Below are 20,672 nucleotides of genomic sequence, written 5' to 3' on the forward strand. Positions count from 1 at the left end.
TTACATAAGAGTGTGGTGAGGGTATGGCATGGGTTACCTAGAAATACTGCCCTCAGCCACGCTCACAGGACTGACGTATGAATCAGCTATAGATTCTAGAAACACTGCCCTCAGCCATGGTCACATGACTGACTATGAATCAGCTTTGTTATGAAACTGTATCGATGTATTCCTTCCTACAACAGGGCATCGGTATCATCATTATTGATTAAGCCAATATAGGCTTGATAGCAAAATTGAGTCTTTGATATTCAGAATGTAACTTTAAGTACCCGCCCTGACCTTTGCCCCAAGTCTTTCACCCACAGAAGAACAGGAGTCTTGAGCAACAACACTGCAGCTTTGTGCAAAAGCACATTACAGTCTAGCGACTCATTTATGAAGTAGGGGTTGTAGCGTTCTGTGTCCTGTGGTCTATACCACTCAGCGGTTTGACGTCACAGTGTTCTAGTCTAGACCACAGGCCACAGAATGCTACCAACCCTTTCTCCATTTATTATTATTATTATTATTATTATTATTATTATTATTATTATTTATTTCTTAGCAGACGCCCTTATCCAGGGCGACTTACAATCGTAAGCAAATACATTTCAAGTGTTACAATACAAGTAATACAATAAGAGCAAGAAATACAATAACTTTTGTTCAAGCAAAGTACAAGTGTGACAAACCACAATTCAATAATACAGCAGATAATAGTGATAGTTACATCAGGATATGATTAAATAGTGATAGTTACATCAGGATATGATTAAATACAAAGTACTACAGGTTAAACACTTGGCAGATTACAGTACTCTAGGGCAGCAGTGTGGCGTAGTGGTTAGGGCTCTGGACTCTTGACCGGAGGGTTGTGGGTTCAATCCCTGGTAGGGGACACTGCTGCTGTACCCTTGAGCAAGGTACTTTACCTAAATTGCGCCAGTAAAAATATTTTCTGCATAATTTTTTCCTTATTTATATTAAGTTGTACACGTTGTCTTCATTTTTTTTTTTTTAGGCTGTACAACACTCGATAGGCTCAGTTATTAAAATGCTACCCAATGGATGCCCACGGTACCCTTCATGTGGAGATGCCTCGTCGCGCCCCTCGAGCAGACACCCGTCTGTAGGAAGTGCCCGCCTTCCTTCTGTGGGGGAGGAGTCCACACATCTCTTATTGGTAGCTGATGAACAAGAGAGGACACTCTGTAAATGCAAGGACTAATATCTGCCAATTGTCTTAATGCTTTGAACATTTCAATAGGGCAGCAGTGTGGAGTAGTGGTTAGGGCTCAAGACTCTTGACCGGAGGGTTGTGCGTTCAATCCCCGTTGGGGGACACTGCTGCTGTACCCTTGAGCAAGGTACTTTACCTAGATTGTTCCAGTAAAAACCCAACTGTATAAATGGGTAATTGTATGTAAAAATAATGTGATATCTTGTAACAATTGTAAGTCGCCCTGGATAAGTGCGTCTGCTAAGAAATAAATAAATAATAATAAATACAGGATTAAATGCAGTAAAATAGCAGATAAGAGCAAAATAAAGCACATTTACATGAAGGGTGATAGTGTCCCAGGATACAAACAGAGGAGTTCTACAGGTGCTGTTTGAAGAGGTGAGTCTTAAGGAGGCGCCGGAATGTGGTCAGGGATTGGGCAGTCCTGACATCTGTAGGAAGGTCATTCCACCACTGCGGAGCAAGGGTGGAGAAGGAGCGGGCTCTGGAGGCAGGGGAGCGTAGCGGAGGTAGAGCTAGCCTTCTAGTGCATTTATGAGGCAGTCTCCCGTGCCTAGGAAAGAGTTCCAACATCAGACAAGGAGAAGCAGAAGTCTTGTCTTGTTTACACCACCTACTGGACATTCCTTGTATTTATTTGATTATTGTATTTGATTATTCAGGCGAATAAACCCAATCTCTACCCCTAAACCTAACTATGTTACTATTAAACTAATTTACTATTATTTAAAAACCGCTTCTTTAGCACCCTCTAACGTCCATTAAAGCGCTTGATCTGGACCTAATCTACCTGTTGGTGGCTAGTAAGTACCTACTGGTCCATTCCTATGGGATGATTTTCCTTGCTAATGTCCCATTCAGTCGACTGATTCTAATCAGATTGGGTGGATTATTAATCAATTCATTATTTTTGTGAAGACTCCTTACACTGATCTGTCAGTATTTTAATTTTCTTTTTCCCCTTAATTAATCTGACCTACAGTAAATTATTAAAATTGCATTTTGAATAAATAAAAGAAAAAGAAAACAATAACGTTGGTTCATTTAAAATGACATAATTAGCAACTTGAATTAAGACCCCATCAATGAATGGAGTAGACATACAATCATATGTTGATAATGACAAACTTCAGTTTTTCAAATCACCCAAACAGTAATCTTACATTTACATTTTATTTTGCGGGTTGTACAATTGATGTCGCGGGTCTGACCCGCGAAATACGGGTGACTTGGGCGGTCCGGAACAATGGGGTAAGGTACGGGAGTCCATACATGTCAACAGTCCTGATTTCCTAGCAAATGTCCCGCGTCCGGATGCATAGAAAGAAAGTCCCGATATTTACACATTGAAAAAAAATCATTTATTCTGCACAGTAGAGTTAGTGAAAACCACACGCTGTGCTCTTCATGCGGCTGACACATCTGCTGATCACTAACTTACCGGTATACAAAGGTAAGAATGCTTACTGTCATGCTGGTCGTGCGGTGTTGAGTTGAGGGATACGTCTATGTGTATGATGCGTATAACATCCCTGCCCCGCCCCCTACCACCCACACCCCAGCCTAGAGGGTGACGAGCGTCCCGCTGAACAGTTTCCAAATATTGACAAGTATGCGGGAGAGCTCTCTCTCAAGTGAAAAGAACTCTCCCTGTAACTCGTATTGGTAAGGCATCATAATTTGAAGTCGGTCTACCCGTCCTGTTCCAGGGATCACGATCCAGAAGTGTCTGCACATTTTCAATTGGGTACATGGTATGGCAGTCGGGGGCGTGGGCGCGGACCACCGTGTGGTTTTAGTGAAGGTGCAGTACGGTCGGTAGTCGGGCGTCAGTTGTAGTTAGACTACTCACATAGCAGCACTTGAAACTTTAATTTTTTTTTTTATCATCAGATAAGCAATAGTGTTTGTCTTATCTCATGAAACCACCACTGTTACTGTGCGTAGCAATTGTAGTTCAAAATATGAGTTACCTTTAGTTAAAAAGATATTGGACGGTAATACAAAAAGCGCAGATTTGGTCTGATAGAAACACACATATACACACACACAAAGGTAAGACGCTATTTATACAGTATAAGACTATTTCGCCATACAGATTAGTGTAAAAACAACAGATTATGCATGATGTGTATGCATTATTATCTGAATTTAAACAGTTTAATAGTACTGTAGAGATGAGTGTAGCTACATCAGCTCTGGTAATGATGTTGTAAACCATACGATTATGCGTGACATCAAAAGTGTATCTATCTGCTGTAGGTTTTGCCACGTGAAAGATTATTATTATTATTATTATTATTATTATTATTATTATTATTATTATTATTATTATTATTAATAATGTATTTATGTATTTATGTATTTATGTATTTATGTATTTTTCATGTCTAGGGATATCCCATCTGGAGATGTTTTTTCGTACCGTCCTGCACTGTCTATGGATCGGATCCATGACTTCATGGGTTCGGGGTCTGGACTTTAATTTCCACGACAGCAAACACATAGAAGTATATTTGCAGTCCGTCAGCAAAAACTATTCGACCTTCACAAGCCTGTACAGTATTGGAAAATCGGTGCAAGGTAAGACCAATCCAGCATGCTCTATAATAACGATTCTGATTATTTCAGATACCTGTTTTTTGTGTCTGTGCTTGTTTTCAGGTTTGATCACAGTAGGTACAATCGCTTACTGTACAGTAAGGGCGATAGCTGGCTTAAAAAAAAAAAGTGTCACCTTTTAACTTTTTGTGAGCTTCTTGGCTTCAGTCTCCCATACAATGGTTAGCTTTAGTAGATAATTGACACGATTGAAATGAATCGTTAAGAAGGCGAGCTGCTAGATAAATAAATACGCGGCGAGTTCAGACTGGCAGCGCGCTTGAGTTCTGCGAGCGAGGGAGAAATGGGTCTGGCTACAAATATCTTGCCTCAGTTCAATCAAATAAAAAGATAATCCGTGCCTTACTGAATTAATTGTTTTGGGGGCTTCAGCAAGTAAAAACTGTAAATGAAAAAAGGGAACTAGGAGGGGTAAGACTAAAAAAAATCGTCTCTGTCATTCGTTTTGTCATTAAAAAAATACTTTTTGAAATTTTTGGATAAGCTCATGTTTTGGAGAAACAGATGGCTTCAAGTTAAAATAAAACAGACAAATAAGCACTGGTGTTATTTTCAGCTTTATTCCTTTTTAATGTTGAACTATATGAATACGGAAATGTGTCTGAAATATTGGCGTGACATATTACATTCACTTCTGCTTTTTCACTAGCTGTTAACTGAGCCCAGAACACGGCTATCAAAGTCCCTAACAATACCCTCTCGATGTCACGCTTTAGCAGAATACCTTATCAGTTCAACGAAACACAGAACCATTTAAACAGAAACGTCAAAAACCGCGAACAAACTCGCGGTGTTAGCAAGCAGAAACACCGTGTGGAATAGCGTTGCTATTATTAAACTTCGCGTAGTGCCTGTAATGCATTCTGAGGCGGGCCAGAAAGCAGGGGACAGCACATCCTGTCAGCAGAATGATCATTTAACAGTAGCATTAAGTTTCCCATACTGTACAGCAAACAGTAACACTTCATGCAGTTTCTCTCGTTTTGTTTGTAATTCCACTTGTAGATGCCTCTCCGTTGTAATGCATTTGCTCCTCTTTAAAGAGAATCAGTTTGCTTTTTCTTTGTGAGATTTGTATTAAAGCTACAGTGTTAGCCAGGGAAGGATAACGTGAGGCTGTTATGTCAGATCATGTTTTGTGTGAAGCGAGTGGATATATATATATATATATATATATATATATATATATATATATATATATATATATATATATATATATATATACAACGATCATTAAATAGGGAAGTTCTTTCTTTTTTTAAACTGAGGGGTTACAGGAAAGGAAAGTCAGCTTGTCCTTGCAGCCTGTCCTGTTGAAACTCCTCACTGTACTATAGTGATCAGAGGACAGCTGTATGTCCGGTGCCCAAACTCACCTGTTTAAACTAAACTGTTTCCCTGGATTTTTCCCAGCCATTAAAGACTTGATGGTTACTGGCTGGAGAACCCATTTTAAAAAGATCAGTATATTTAACTGAATGCTGGCCCCTGATCATTTCAGCAGTGTCTCAGCAAGGGGTTGATTATCAGAACCAGAGGCTGCACACACATAATCTTAGAAGTGTTATTAAAATGGGTATAAAGTCAGCAGTCTAGCAGATCATACCCATGCATAGATCCTGAGTTCATCAGCTGGAATGTTGGTACAGACTGCGGCTCTTATTTGAATGTTGAATTGCTCTGCACCTTATCAGTCTGTGATGTACAGCGATTTGTGATTCCTTAGTCCGATTATGTTGGACAACGTTGTGATTGAAATCATTGAAAGAGATGCTTAATATCATCTACATTGCCCTAATGTTTCATTTCTTACCTATGTCATAACCTAGTATACGAGTTCTGTATGATTCTCTATTGCTTCTGTTAGATTATTATCAATGCTAAAATGCTTCTCCACAATCAGCCTCAAGGAGTCTTTTCAGAAGCATGTGTTTGCTGTAAATAACCATGGTAGATAATGATCTACGCAGAAGCAGCCACAGAGAGTCACACAGAACAGCCACAATAGGATATTAAACAAGTAAGAAAGGAAATATCAGCAACATGAAGAGGATCCCTTTAAGCCAGCAGCAAAGGGTTAATACCTGTCTTAAAGGGCGATCAAGGTGTACAGGCAGTTCTTTCATGACAGATCAGATGTAGCGACACATTAACAATTCAAAGCTTTGACAATGGTGGAGTATGCCCCTATACAGCCCTTCTTGTGTAATCTCTGTAACCGAATGCTGGGCTATTGTAAAGGATATCAGGCCTCTCCTTCACCACACAGGGAGCTCCGTTCACATTTCCTTTATCTCGCTAAGCTGATTTGCAGCTTAGTATCATTGAATTGTTACACTGCCTCCCTCCCAATAATGACCTCTTAATCTCTGAGGGCTTCATACAGTAGCAACATGAAAATGACATCAACCAAGGTGTGGAACTGTTTCCTTCCATCATAGTACGGTATTTGTTAACGCGAACTGTCAACCAGACATAACAGTAGATAAAGATCCTGGTGGTGTTCATGCAGGGATGCATCTTATCACTTTTAATGTACGGTATCTTCTTTCATCAATGCGATAGCGCGATCACAGAAATGTGTTTAAACAGTACAGTACTGGTAGTTACAAACAGACCCCTGTTCTCCTGTTTTAAACACGGTTCCCAAGTACAGTGTGTTCCTTTGAAAGAAAAGGCTTTTTTTAGAAATGCCTTGGCAAGAGCCTCCTGCCTGTGTGTATCTGATATCCTGACAGAAGAGATCAGAGTAGCTCTGATTGTGCTAAACACAGCTGAGTTTGGGGTGTATCAATTCAAACTGCCTCGTCAGGCTGCATTGTCACTTGGAAGAGACCACTTCTGGATAACTGTTGTCAGATTATCTTGGCTCTGTTGCGCAATGCTGGCTTTATGACATCATTCCAGAGAGGTCATTTAACCCTGGAATGCACTGTATACAGTGTTTGCCTGGAAATGCTGTTATTTTCACTCTAAATGTGTAAATCGCAGTACTGGGATGAACGTGGGTTTATTGTCTTTGAATAATAGGTCAAAATTTAAACTAATAACTGAATATTGATTCAGCTGGAAAACAAAAGTATAATTCATACCATAAAATAAACCTGGTGCGACATCAAATGACCGGTTAAAGAGAGACGAGAACCCCTCTTCTCTACAGTGGAATGTGTGTTATTTATTACAGATACACAGCTGGTTTCTCAGACCACTATAACTAATCCTGTGCTACCTTCCCTAGCGCAACATCATGTAGTCCAGCATTAGTGCTGATCCGGGGTTATGAAACCAGCTGTTTGTATATTTGAATATTTCCCCCAGGATAGAATATTTGTTCCCCCTAGGAACCCCATTTTGCTTTGTAACAAAGTCATCTTTCTTTGCATATAAGTCTGTAACAGTGCACTTTCAACTAAAACCTTTATTTTAAGACCGCTTTCCCTAACCCTAAACTTGTACCATCCAGTCCCCTCTGACAGCTCCAGTCTCACCTACAATAGTACATGATAACAGCCTGCAAGCATTGCTCCCATTACTAGCATTACACATGAACACTGCTGCCATTACTAGCATTACACATGAACACTGCTCCCATTACTAGCATTACACATGAACACTGCTCCTATTACTAGCATTATCCCTGCATCATTTACATGCACGTATTCACTGGTGGGAACCAATATTAGTTCCTCTGGGGGTAAAAATATTTGCTGCCGCATATTTCTTCCTGGGGGAACAAATATTCGTTTACACCGGCACTAGTGCTTTTGGTGCTCATGAGAGATTCTTTTCACTTGTGATGTGGAGCTGTATTTGAACCCAGGCCTCCCCGAGGGGAATAGCTTAAGAAGCTATGGATTGTGAATCAGCCCTTGGCCCTTCCTAGCCCTGTCGCTTTTTAAAACATCGTTTCTCTGCATTGCAAAGGTTAAAACCAATCTAGTAAATCTTTACAACAGTGCTTTATGAATGATTCCTGCTCTGAATATCCTGTGTGCGTGGTTTAAAATTAGAAGGGCTATTCAGAAGCATGCGAGATTGACAAGAAGAACACAGCTTGTTTGAAGGTCAGGATTGGAGCGATTCTGACTTCAAGCCAAAATAGTTCCAAGTGCATGTGAATGAGTGTGTGTGTGTGTTTATAGTGCAAAAATAAACATGCTGCACAACGGGACTTTGTGAAGCCAAGCTGGGACACGTCCCATAGGAAGAAGCACTGCTGCTCCTGAGAAATAGTCACAGGAGACGTACAGTAAAAGCAGAAACAGTCTTTGCAGGCCTGTGACCGAGTCGTGTCAGCAATGAGACTCAGAGACCAGAACGCTGCAGATGAAGCGCTCACACACATGTATTCATATTTACAAATACAAACACAACAAAACAACCCAGCCCAGTCCAGCCAAGCCTATCTCACTATTCTAAACTAACACAACCGGGATCACCCTTCTATACACCTGAGGCTGGAGCCTAATTAATCATTTAGTCATTTATTTAATTTTCTGCTTCAGCCACATTCCCACGTGTTTTGACAGGGAGAAATGTAACCCTCTCTCTGCCAACCCAATATTCCCCACACATACAGACACACACACACTGGCAGGGCTTTCATCCTGCCACCCTGTCACACAGTGCAATTCACAAAGTGTTATTCAATGCGCATTGTTTGAAACTCAACAGACTTTGAAATAAACAGACGCTGAGGATATAATTGGAGCCTTTTTGTTTTCTCCTATGAAAACGATTGAGGTCAATTACACTTCAAACACAGAAATATTAGTGTTATAGTCTGACGCGCACAACCGAAACTCAATGTGTTTTTGCTTCATTTACCAAGTTGATTATAAGGTGCTGCTTGGCTGAGTGTGGAAATAACATGTACAGTATGTAGCTAACCCTTGTACACTACACTGATCTGTTATGAAACTGGTTAAACTACCAGACTGATTCAGGACAGCTTGTCACTGTTGTAGCTTTTTTGATAGAACACACATACTCCAGCAATCACTATGTAACACAATTTTTGTTCCTGGGTAGTAAGTGTTATTTCCTAATTGCTTATTCCTCAAAAGTATAGAAAATGGCTATTATTCCCCACAAACTTTGCTTTTGTGACCAGGACAGTGATATTTTGAAATGTACCTATTTCCAATGAGAAAACGGGCGAATTTGTGTCTTTTCGTTCACATAAAGTCAGAAAAAAACAACATATGAATCCAAATTAACATGTATTTATACTAAAGTAATAAAAAAATGACTACAAAAGATTTAGAAGTGAGTAGTTTTTCGAGATTTACGATTATACTGTAAATCACTTTCACGAATCAGCCCCCAAATGTAGTCTCCCATCATGTTCTCGTTATACTATCCTTGGTAGCGGCGTTCAAAGTCCAGTATATCCTGGTGGAAGCGCTCGCCTTGCTCCTCCGAGTACGCTCCCATGTTCTCCTTGAATTTATCAAGATGAGCATCAAGGATATGGACTTTGAGGGACATCCTACAGCCCATTGTGCCGTAGTTCTTCACCAGAGTCTCAACCAGCTCCACATAGTTTTCGGCCTTGTGATTGCCCAGGAAGCCCCGAATCACTGCGACAAAGCTGTTCCAAGCAGCTTTCTCCTTACTAGTGAGCTTCTTGGGGAATTCATTGCACTCCAGGATCTTCTTTATCTGTGGTCCGACGAAGACACCGGCTTTGACCTTTGCCTCAGACAGCTTAGGGAAGAAGTCTTGAAGGTACTTGAAGGCTGCCGACTCCTTATCTAGAGCTCTGACCAATTGTTTCATAAGGCCCAATTTGATGTGCAGTGGTTGCATCAGCACCTTCCGGGGGTCCACCAGTGGATCCCACTTGACGTTGTTCCTCCCCACAGAGAACTCGGTCCGCTGTGGCCAGTCCCGCCTGTGGTAGTGCGCCTTGGTGTCCCTGCTGTCCCAAAGGCAAAGATAGCAGGGAAACTTGGCAAAACCGCCTTGGAGACCCATCAGGAATGCCACCATTTTGAAGTCTCCTATGACCTTGATGCCATCTCAGAAACATTTTCTATACTTTTGAGGCATAAGCAATTAGGAAATAACACTTACTACCCAGGAACCAAAAAAAAAAATAAAACAATTTGTAACACGGTGTTATCATTACCAGCTTTTCACTGTATTTTTTACCACAGTATTTTTTGCATGGTGTTTTTTTGCAGTTTTCCCATGCTTTTCCCATGGTTATACTATGCATTTACCACAGTTTACCCTGGTCTGTCGTGTTTATCATATGCTTTACCTTACCTCACTAATCTTTATAATGCTTACTGTATGCTTTATCATGCTTTCACTGTGCTTGATTACGCTTTGCTGTGTTTTTACTATAGGAGATATGTGTAAGGGCAGGCGAGCTAATGGTACAGACCTTAAGGTAAAGTAGATTTGTATTTGGTAGGTTTGTATTGAGTTGCAGTATGACCACCCACCACTCTATAATGTTGTATACTGTTCTCTGAAGTGGCCTTCCTCGGCTCACAGAAATTAGTTATTTCTTAAAGTGCCAAGCCCCTTACTCATCCAGCCTAGTTACTCCTTGCATCATTTCATAAGCTCTTAGGAATCTGCGCTCAAGGTCGCTATGGGTGCCTAACATTAGAACTAAATATGGCAACATGTCTTGTGTTTTGGCCTCTTCTCAATCCTGGGATCCCCTGCGACCTAAAAAGACTCCCCTTATCCAGGCACCACTTCTTTCCCACTTAACACTTTGGCCCCAAATGAAGAAATGATGACATGTTGTTCCAACTGTCAGCTGACCTTTACGTTTAGACTCCTGGCACAATGCTGTGGAACAAGAATAAAGAACAGGTTATGTACTATAAATAATGTTTAAGGCAAAGCATAGCAGACCTGTCTCCAGGCTTATTAGTAAGAGCTGGAACCAGCAACGTGATGCAGGCTCAAACACATGAAATATCCAGGCAGTTATTTTCTTTTACAGGAGCCTAGGTACGGTGTGTAATCGATATGCACAAGCTGCACCCGTTTTAATCAGTACTGTATTCAGCACCACAATAAATATTGATAAGAAGAAAGCAGAAAACACCTCCAGGACACTGCAGGTGGAGCACACATTTCTTTATAGTGCTCGCTGTCAGGGACATCACGGACACTCTGCCCCTAGTGTATGTAAGAAATAACACGTGTTGTTCCATGTGTTATTTCTTCCTGATGTATTTCTTACACAAGAGGCTGTGTTGCAGGGGGAACAGGTTAAAGTTTGCACTCTGGTGTACCAGATCAGCTTGAGGGACATGATTCACTGAAACAGAAAAGGATACAAAGTGAATCTGGACAACAAGAAGGGTAACATAACTCTGATATTTAACACCCACACTGCATTTCTCTTAAGAAGTAAACTTTGCTCTGGTGCAAACTGAAAAACAAAAATCAGGCCCGATGGCTGTCCGCATTGGGACTTCCACAACAGGAGTTTGTTTTGGAAATGGTCCATGTACCACCCCCCTCCCCCAGGACACTGCCGTCACTGCTGTGAATCAGATATACAGACAGGATACTCAGATACAGCTTTGCCACATTATTGAACTCTGGAGCAGTGCTGTGAAGTGCAGCTGTGAGTTGAGCGTCTCTGAATATTAGAAATAACAACACACACACACAAAGACTTTCAACCTGCTGCTACTGTCATGAACCTAAGAGGGTTAACAGAATAGAGTTCAGCTAAGTGTGACACATTTAGTATTTTGCCTGAACATCTCCACCAAAGATGTTGCTGATGTTGTAGTAAGTGCACAGTGTAAACCATCTTACTTCATAGTCAACATTTCTGAACACAGACAGGATGCTCAGATACAGCTCTGCCATGTTTTGCAGGTTGCAACGATTTGTGAAAAGTGATATAGGGGTTTAAATGTTTAACAGGTTTGATACTGAAGTTGACAAGTAGGAAATTGAACGGCACCCCTAAATGAACACTCTCTGGGATGTGACTCAGTGCAGAAATGTGCAGATCTCACAATACAGGCATGCCACAGCATTCACAGCACGTGGTTATTTAATTACATCGCTGGAATAATGTTGCAACCGCAAGCAGAGTTTCCCATTATTCATCTGTTTTCTGTTTTGTTTTTATGAATTTTTTTAAGAAATCAAATCAGGCTGTATCATGCTTATAAACTAATTAAGCATCACAATGCTGCTTCATTAAATGGATATGGGAGTGTCTATTGAAACCTGCTCACACCATGGGAGACTGCTTGGCATGTTCATGGCATGGGTACCCAGCATTATTATTATTTATTTCTTAGCAGACACCCTTATCCAAGGCGACTTACATGATATCACATTATTTTTACATACAATTACCCATTTTATACAGTTGGGTTTTTACTGGAGCAATCTGGGTAAAGTACCTTGCTCAAGGGTACAGCAGCAGCATCCCCCACCTGGGATTGAACCCACAACCCTTTGGTCAAGAGTCCAAAGCCCTAACCACTACTCCACACTGCTGCAATATCTGCAATCTCAGACAAGGCGTTTAGCAGATTAATCTCAGCTTTACCTTGAGAACTGTGATTGGTGAAACATACATCTTGTCACTCAAATAGAGGTTCTCATTCTGTAGAATAACACCAATGTCAATGTTAACTTTAAAACTTCCTATGTAGTAATCATATCAGTCATTGTTAAATAGGGGTAATACATCCTTCTATTTTATTTATGTAGCAGCATCACTGCATATCTTGTGTGATTCCACACAATCCCAGCATAAACAAAAACTGGCTCCCCATGCCTGCAACAGGCACCTGTTTCCTCTGTAATACCTATATGAAAATAATCAAATGGATATTGTGGACCAGGTTTGGCCATCTGTCACATGTTGCTCTCTTTTTTATCATTGTCATATTTTACAGGTAGAGAGCTCTGGGTCTTGGTTCTGGGAAAGTACCCAATGGAACACAAAGTTGGGATTCCGGAATTCAAGTATGTTGGCAACATGCATGGTGATGAGGTGAGTCATTCGAGGAAGGACACACTGCATGAATGTGTGAGGTATTCTATTGTTCCAGAACCTGCATGGACATTTCAAAGTTAAATGTGGAGGGTTTTTTTTGTGCTTGTTTCTCAAGCGAGCACACTTATATCCGGCTCTCAGTGTCCCAGGGTCAGGTCAGTAAAATCCATCTCCAAACCCCAGCGCTGAAACCTCTCCTCAATGAGATGCATAACCGGAGGTCTTGCCTGCTTTAGGGGACATTAAAAATTCTGTCTCAGCAGTCAAGTTCTTTGCAGCCTGACCCCATTTCCTCCCTGCACATTCCCCGATTTCGCTCTCCCCATTTTCACAACAACGATGTGAGTGCTCAAAAGATTAGCATGTGTTGTGCTAGGGGTCAGAGAGTCTGTGTCACTGGGGTACAAACATACAAGAACGGAACCTCGCAGTCCCCTTCCTGTCTGTGCTCATCCGCCAGGCCTTTCTGTGCTTTACAAAAAGGATTTGAAATTAACCAAGTTAGTTAGCCAATTTTAAGTCACAATGTGGATTTGATGTTAACTGACACCTGTAACTGCAAATACTGTAGCATATTGGCGAAATGACTAAATAATAATAGTGGCTATATTTATTTGTTCTGTACTTATTTTTTATTGTTATTAAGTGCACATTATGCTGTTATAACAACATTGGCTATTGTTAGAACAGAAACAGAGGTAGCATGCTATGACTGTAAATCCACTTGGCCTGTCCTTTTTTATATGACATGGGTTTACAACAAACTTCTGAGTGGTGCTCCGGTGGGTGTAATTTTTTTTGGAAATTAAGGAGGGGCTATGCTAATATTTTGGATGCGACTCAAAAGAACACTGTACCTTTCATTAAACACAGTTTGTTGTTTAAGCTGACATCCTGGGATCCTTCAAGAAGCTGCTTGATGAGATTCTGGGATCAATAAGCTACTAACAACCAAACGAGCAAGATGGGCCGAATGGCCTCCTCTCGTTTGTAAACTTTCTTATGTTCTTATTGCATAAAAAAGGTTTTACAATGGCTTTGTAAGATTTTAGAATGATATTACAGAAACGTTCCAATGTTACTTACCTAATCGTGGCCATCTGTGTTTCAGCAGATGTAACTGGAGTGTGCTGCTTGTCTTGTTGTTTATATATATATATGATTCCCTCACAATAACACTGAGTTCATTGGAGTTTATTTGTATTTGTCACGCATGGGGGGATGACAGCAGCTTTGCAGTCTGATAGTGAATGTACAGTTAAGGTTAAGCTAAAGGTTTGGGGTAAAGGTTAGGACTGGCTTTATGTGGAGTAGCCCCTGGAAGTGTGTGCATTCCTGCTGCATTTGCCTCTGTATATGTATAGTTACTCATTTTCTATGAGAGAAGTTTGTAAGGGGTATATTGGAATATAAATTAGACATGCTGGGTTTAGTCAATTTGTCTCAACAGTGACGGATCTAAATACCGCAACCGTTTAAATATTAAAAAAGAGAACAAATCAAACGCTTCTTTTTAAACCCAGACATGCTCTACAGAATTAAACCATGGCGGTTTTTAGATCGGCCCCCATTTAGATCAACTCAATGGGCCCCACTGTTGCTGAACAGGAAATTGCTGTCTAAACCGAGTCAAAATGTTTTAATTTGCTTTTTCAAAAGAAATAAATAAAAGAGGTGGCTAGTAATGTGTGCATTTTATATAGAAAATCTTTACATACTATTCATACCATACCATATGCCATACCAATTTAATTTATATAACGTCCTTCATGTGCAAGCATCCCAGGGTGCTTTACAAAAATACACAGCAAGCCACAAGTGCTCCAAACTGCTCGCTAGTGAAAGGCTAAATCACAGAGATGCTTTGAGCTTAGATTTAAAAATAGTGACAGACTCAGCATTCCAGATAGAGTTCCAAACTGAAGGAGCTTGAAAACTAGAAGCCCTCGCTCCACAGGTTCTAGTCACATTCCTGGAATTACCAAGTGCCCATCGCTTGCCAATCTGAAAGTACGAGTCGGTTTATCGGGAATAAGTAACTCCCACAGACAGGCAGGGCCAGAGCCATGAGCAGCCTTGTAAGGGAGGAGCGGTTTGAAATCACTGCTTTAGCTGCTTCACGGGAAGCCAATCTACTGACCTTAAAATTGGGGAAATACGGCAAACAGACTTGAAAGTGTTCAACAGCAAGTTAAAAAGTCCAGATCCTTTCTTTTACCTCATGGTAACTTGGCTTATTCTCTAACGTAGAGGATGAACACACTCATTCAAAAAAAAAATTGCCCTAAACAACATCCAGATCCAGCTGCCCCTAGAAGCATAAATTTCACTTTGCTCATAGTAGTGGAGAGGAATGAGGCTTGTATTACTCGTGTGATTAGTACTCCTGAAATGAGTCAAAATTGAAGCCACTAGTTGCTGTCTGTTGAAAGAAGTTGTGGGCCTCTGAAGTTGCAGAATACTTTTGTTCAGTTCAGTATTCTTGTCTTGTTCTCAGAATAGCGGTAATGTGTTCCATGACCTGGGAAACTCCGTCCAGACACGACCTGTGCTTGTGCTTCACCAGCAGAGCACCTGCATAGTTTTGTACCTGTTGTTCAAATGGCCCCGCTGCATTGTGTTTTAGACCAGTATTCAACTATGCTGCCTGCTCACAGAAGGTTCTTGTTAACAAGATAGCGCTTGTGTTACTTTCCCAAATCATTAAACAAATACATGAAGAAGTAAAAAAAAAGACTTCTTTATAGCATTGATCAGGTATTTTCTGTTAGTTAGCTTATGCCCTGGAGTGTGGCACTGTTGTATTTTGTAGGGATGTATGGAACAGGCTACCCAGCCATGTTGTTGAGGCAGAAACACTTGGATCCTTTAAGACCCAACTTGATAAAAGTTCTGAGATCAATGAGCTACGAGGAACAGGATGAGACTGGATGGGCTGAAGGGCTTCCTCTCGTTTGTAAACTTTCTTATGTGGAATAGATGTTGTCAGTACTGTAAAATATATATATTTTCTCTTATAGGTAGTTCCGAAGCCCCATGGCATTTATAGATCAAGATGTGCTTTAAGTGTTTAACTGGAAACCGAGAGGATTGTTTCCATGTACGCGGTGGTGACAGCCACTTACAAGAAAGTAACCTTGACCAGCTCTTCCACATTCTTGCCTTTGTTTGTTTGCTTTTTTAGTTTCATCACTTTTGGATTTATTGACTGATCCACATCTGTTGAGCAGAAAAATTGCTCAATACCAAAACAAAACACACCAGCCAATTGATTTAGAAAGAACCCGGCTGGCTCCAGAAAGAGAGTGAGTAGTATATTGTGTGTATTATAAATACATATCATTGCAACACAATATCATTACTATTCAACAGCCAGTTGAAAAAGCCCATAGGTACAGATTAGATCACTGTTATATAGAGCATATGAATTGACTGGCTTCTCATAAAGTCAGCACAGCCTGCTGGTATGTCAGAGTCTTGGGTCTTTGCTGTGTCTCTTTGTGAAGAAGAAAGGGTTGAATGACTCCGGTTCACAGGTTTCTTGCTTTCTCATCTCCGTTCCAGTTCCACGCTTGTGTATCAGGTGGTGCCACCGAGGCCTTGTGCTCTAAGTAATCTCAGCAGGAGTTCCACTCTGAGAGGCTCCCAGGTTTGGTTCAGACTTCCGTGCTGACCAGGGCCTCTCAACAGCAGGCAAGAGGGGAGGGGGGGGCACTTCATGCAGTATTTACAGAGCTGCACTTCATGGAGTATTTACAGAGCTGCACTTCATGACAAATCAATCAATCAATCAATCTTTATTTTATATAGTGCCTTTCATAGTGGACCACCATCACAAAGCGTTTTACAAGATGCACCACAAAGCGCTTTACAAGATGCAGTAACAACAAGAAAATACATAATACTTTAAATACAGAAAAATGCATAATACATGATATACAGTAAAAAAAAAAAAAAAGCATAATACACTAAATACAGTGGAAAGTGCATAATACATGATAGTAACATAATACATGAAATAGTAGCAGCAACACAACAGCTAAAAGCAGCTATCAGGCTTAGAGCATGGAAAGCAAGAGAGAACAGGTGGGTCTTGAGAGTTGATTTAAAGCGAGCAACGGTGGGAGCATCACACACCAAAGCTGGGAGAGAGTTCCAAAGAGTCAGAGCCATGAAGCTAAATGAGCGTTCTCCAAGTGTGGTGCACTTTTGCTTGGGGATAACAAGCAGTCCAGAGTCAGAGGACCGCAGCTTGTGGGCAGGGACATAGCGGGTCAGCAGGTTGAGGAGGTACTTGGGACCTGTGTGATGAAGGGCATTGTAGGTGAGCAGGAGAGTTCTGAAAATAATCCTGAACTTCACAGGTAGCCAGTGCAGCTGGGTAAGATGGGGGGTGATGTGATCACGTTTTTTACATCTGGTAAGGATCCTGGCAGCGGCATTCTGAACTAGCTGCAGTCGGTTTATGGTGCGTGCCAGGAGACCACCATATAGAGAGTTGCAGTAGTCGAGTCAAGAGGAGACAAATGCATGACAAAGTATCTCTGCATCCGGGAGGGAAAGGTAGGGACGGACTTTGGAGATGTTTCGAAGATGGTAGAAGGAGGATTTGACCACGGAGGAGATGTGGGCATCAAAGGAGAGGTTGCTGTCAAGAAGTACATCAAGGCTTCATACTGTGGGGGAAGGCAGCAGCAGACAGTTTCCGAGATTCAGGGCAGCTATATTGAGATTCCTAAGTTGAGTTTTAGATCCTACTAGAAGGAGTTCAGATTTGCTAGTGTTCAGCTGAAGAAAATTGGCAGACATCCAAGCCTCAATGTCTTGAATGCAAGCCGAGAGCTGGACCATGGCAGAGGGGCTACCAGGGTTGAATTTTAAGTAGAGCTGGGTGTCGTCAGCGTAGGAGTGAAACATGAGGCTGTGTTGAAGGATGAGGTGACCCAAGGGAAGCATGTAGATAGTGAAGAGAAGGGGCCCAAGAGACACCACAAGTGACTGGGTTTGCAACACCACTGCGCCCAGCATAGAAAACAGACTGCATGCAACCAGTTAGGTAAGAGGACATCCAGGAGAGACATGTTCCAGAGATTCCAGCATATTTCTGAAGACAGTCAAGAAGAATGCCATGATCTATGGTGTCAAAAGCAGCTGTTAGGTCAAGGAGAACAAGCACAGAGGGAGCACCAACATCAGCATTGAGCAGGAGATCATTCACAATCTGGAGCAGAGCAGTTTCTGTACTGTGATGCGGCCAGAAACCAGACTGTAGAGATTCAAGCAGATTGTTGTCTGTGAGATGTTTCATCAGCTGGCTACAGCCCTTTCAAGAGTTTTTGAGAGAAAAGGGAGAGTGGATATGGGTTGAAAATTAGATAAGTCAGCCGGGTCAAGGGAGGGTTTTTTGAGTACCGGCGTAACTCGGGCTTAAGTGCAGCAGGAACCGAGCCCAGGGACAGGTTCAGAGTGTGCATAATGGAAGGAGCAAGATCAGAAGCACAGAGACGGACAAGGTTAGTCGGCCATGGGTCCAGGGGGCACGTGGCAGTAGTTGATTTCAACAGTAAGCCGGAAACATCAGCAATGGAGAGAGGAGAGATGGAGGAGAGGGCAGGAGGGATAACCGGAGGAGCATTAAGGTGGTCAAGTAGCAAACTGGGTTTGTGGTGGGAGAAAAGATTTTATCGATTTTGTTCCGAAAGAAAGAAGAGAAATCATGACAGGTAAGAGAGGAGGATGGATGGGAGTTGGATCTGTCGGTGGCTGGATGTAGGATTTGGTCAATGGTCTTAAAGAGAACATTGGGTTTACTGTGTCCCATAGTTATGATTTCAGAGTACTTCACCTGGGCAGCGGCAAGCGCATGCCTGTAGCTGCCGTTAGTCCAGACGACCTCCACTTGCGCTTAAGCTTGCAGCAGGCAGACTTAAGCAATTGAAGTTCGAGGGTGTACCATGGGCAGTTTTGATCTTTCTTGACAGTTCTGGTTGTAAGCGGGGCAACAGTGTCGATGATATGAGTAAGGGTGCTGTTGTAGAGGGTCACTGCATCATCAGCTGAGGACGGGAGAGTACCAGTTAGAGGGCATGCAGAGACAAATTCTGAGAGTTTCAGAGGATTCAGCAGATTCTTGGGACGAAAGGAGACAACAGTATCAGTAGCGGAGGAAGGAGCAGGGAGATTAATATTAGCAGTGATTAAGAAATGGTCATCAAGGCCCCTGGTGATGAGCAGATCCAGGGTGTGTCCTCGGGTGTGAGTGGGGACGTTGACAGATTGAGAGAGTCCAAGACAGTCCAGAAGCGTGTTGAAGTCGGTCACTAGGGGGGAGAAAGGCAAGTCAACATGAATGTTAAAGTTACCTAGGAGTAGCAATGGTGAGGGACACGGGAGAGGGGAGCTTGATGGCGAGATGCTCAAATGAAGAAAAGGCAGGCAAAGAAAGAACTGAGGAAGCAAGCACAGAATTTGCAATAACAGCAGTGCCCCTGCCTCGGCCAGTGAGGCAAGGTTTGTTAAAGAGGGAATAGCCCTTTGGAGTGGCTAGATGCAGCGCGTGCATGTCGTTTACAGAGTGCCAGGTTTCAACTAGACAGAGAAGATCAAGATTGGTATTGGTTAGAAGTTCAGTGAGAAGCAGAGATTTGTTAGTCAGAGAGTGACGATTGAAAAATGAGATTTTCAAGTTTGTAGCAAGCAGCGTAGGGGGAGAAGGAGTTTAAGGGTATGTGCAGCAGGTACTTACCAGTGTTCATTGTGGAAGTGGTGAACAAGTGAGCACGCTGTGTCCAGGGGATTCAGACGTTAGGTGTTAAGGTAGGAATGAGGCCTCTAGTAGCCATTGGGAGGGATTTGGAAAAGGTCCTCACTCCACCTGTCCTCGCTTGGACTGCCACAGCTCAGACTGCCCTTGGACTTAGACTGGCTGGTGCTTAGAACGGCTGGCGTTCTAAGACACTGATTGCCAATTTATACTATCCTGTTGGCCTGGAGCCGTATACTAAACACTACATTTGCATCAACCTCACAATTCAACACGCCCCAAACACAGTTTGAATAACTTAATTCCTTTTTCTAATTTTTTATTTAAGTGCAGGCTGCTGATCTGAGCTAGCAACGATTATAACAAATAAACTACAATCCAGTTACCTATTTCAACGTTGATTCAAACAGCAACGCGAATTCCAGCAAGGGGAAGAAGCAGATACCACACGTGTCAGAGTGCTTTTTCAAAAATGAAAAAAGTGTTCTTTGGCTTTGTCTGTCCTGACATGCCAGGAACAGTAAGGGTGTAATAAATTGCTATTGCTGCACATTTTGGCAGTGTAGTAGTTTGCACTTAGTCACACATGCATGTTGAAGCATTTGTATTAAATGGTAAAAACCATACTAAACGTTCGTCCTGCCTTTTAAATGCCCCTGTTTGGAATACAGGGAATGCTCTGTGCAATGGACTTGTATTCTTCCATTTATCTGCACATTATCTCTTCTATTTGGGGTATGAAGTAGTTTTTTTTTCATCCTGTTAAGGATGCAGATGTCATTAGGGATACAGCAATGGTCCCTGTCTTGTTTAATTGTGATTCAACTTGGTATTAACATTATTTAGCATCAGTCATTGGGAGTATGAGATTCTGTGGCTCTACGGAGGTGTCTGTCTGTACATGTATACACCTGTATGTCACACTTATTACATTTTTACAAGAAGCTATTAGAAATCACTCATTTTAATATATTGTACCATGATTTATTTCTTTTTTTTATTTATTTCTTAGCAGACGCCCTTATCCAGGGCGACTTACAATTGTTACAAGGTATCAC

The 20,672-nt window shown here is 41.7% G+C and overlaps 1 protein-coding gene across 4 annotated transcripts in view; it reads left to right on the forward strand.

Annotated features, from left to right (window-relative positions):
- Positions 1-2,784: 2,784 nt before the first annotated feature.
- Positions 2,785-20,672, forward strand: part of LOC117414918 (carboxypeptidase M-like) — a 31,086-nt gene continuing 13,198 nt past the window's right edge. The window contains exons 1-3 of one of the 4 annotated variants that reach the window (XM_034024770.3): positions 2,785-2,890; positions 3,620-3,808; positions 12,751-12,848. In XM_034024770.3, coding sequence (XP_033880661.3) covers positions 3,637-3,808; positions 12,751-12,848 — 270 coding nt within the window. In that variant the 5' untranslated portion in view covers positions 2,785-2,890; positions 3,620-3,636. Of the gene's footprint in view, positions 2,980-3,028; positions 3,281-3,619; positions 3,809-12,750; positions 12,849-20,672 lie in introns of those variants that run through there. The other 3 variants (XM_059027663.1, XM_034024771.3, XM_034024769.3) reach the window with 3 other exon arrangements.

The sequence above is a fragment of the Acipenser ruthenus genome, chromosome 7 (genome assembly GCF_902713425.1).
Source record: "Acipenser ruthenus chromosome 7, fAciRut3.2 maternal haplotype, whole genome shotgun sequence".
Taxonomy (NCBI): Eukaryota; Metazoa; Chordata; class Actinopteri; order Acipenseriformes; family Acipenseridae; genus Acipenser; species Acipenser ruthenus.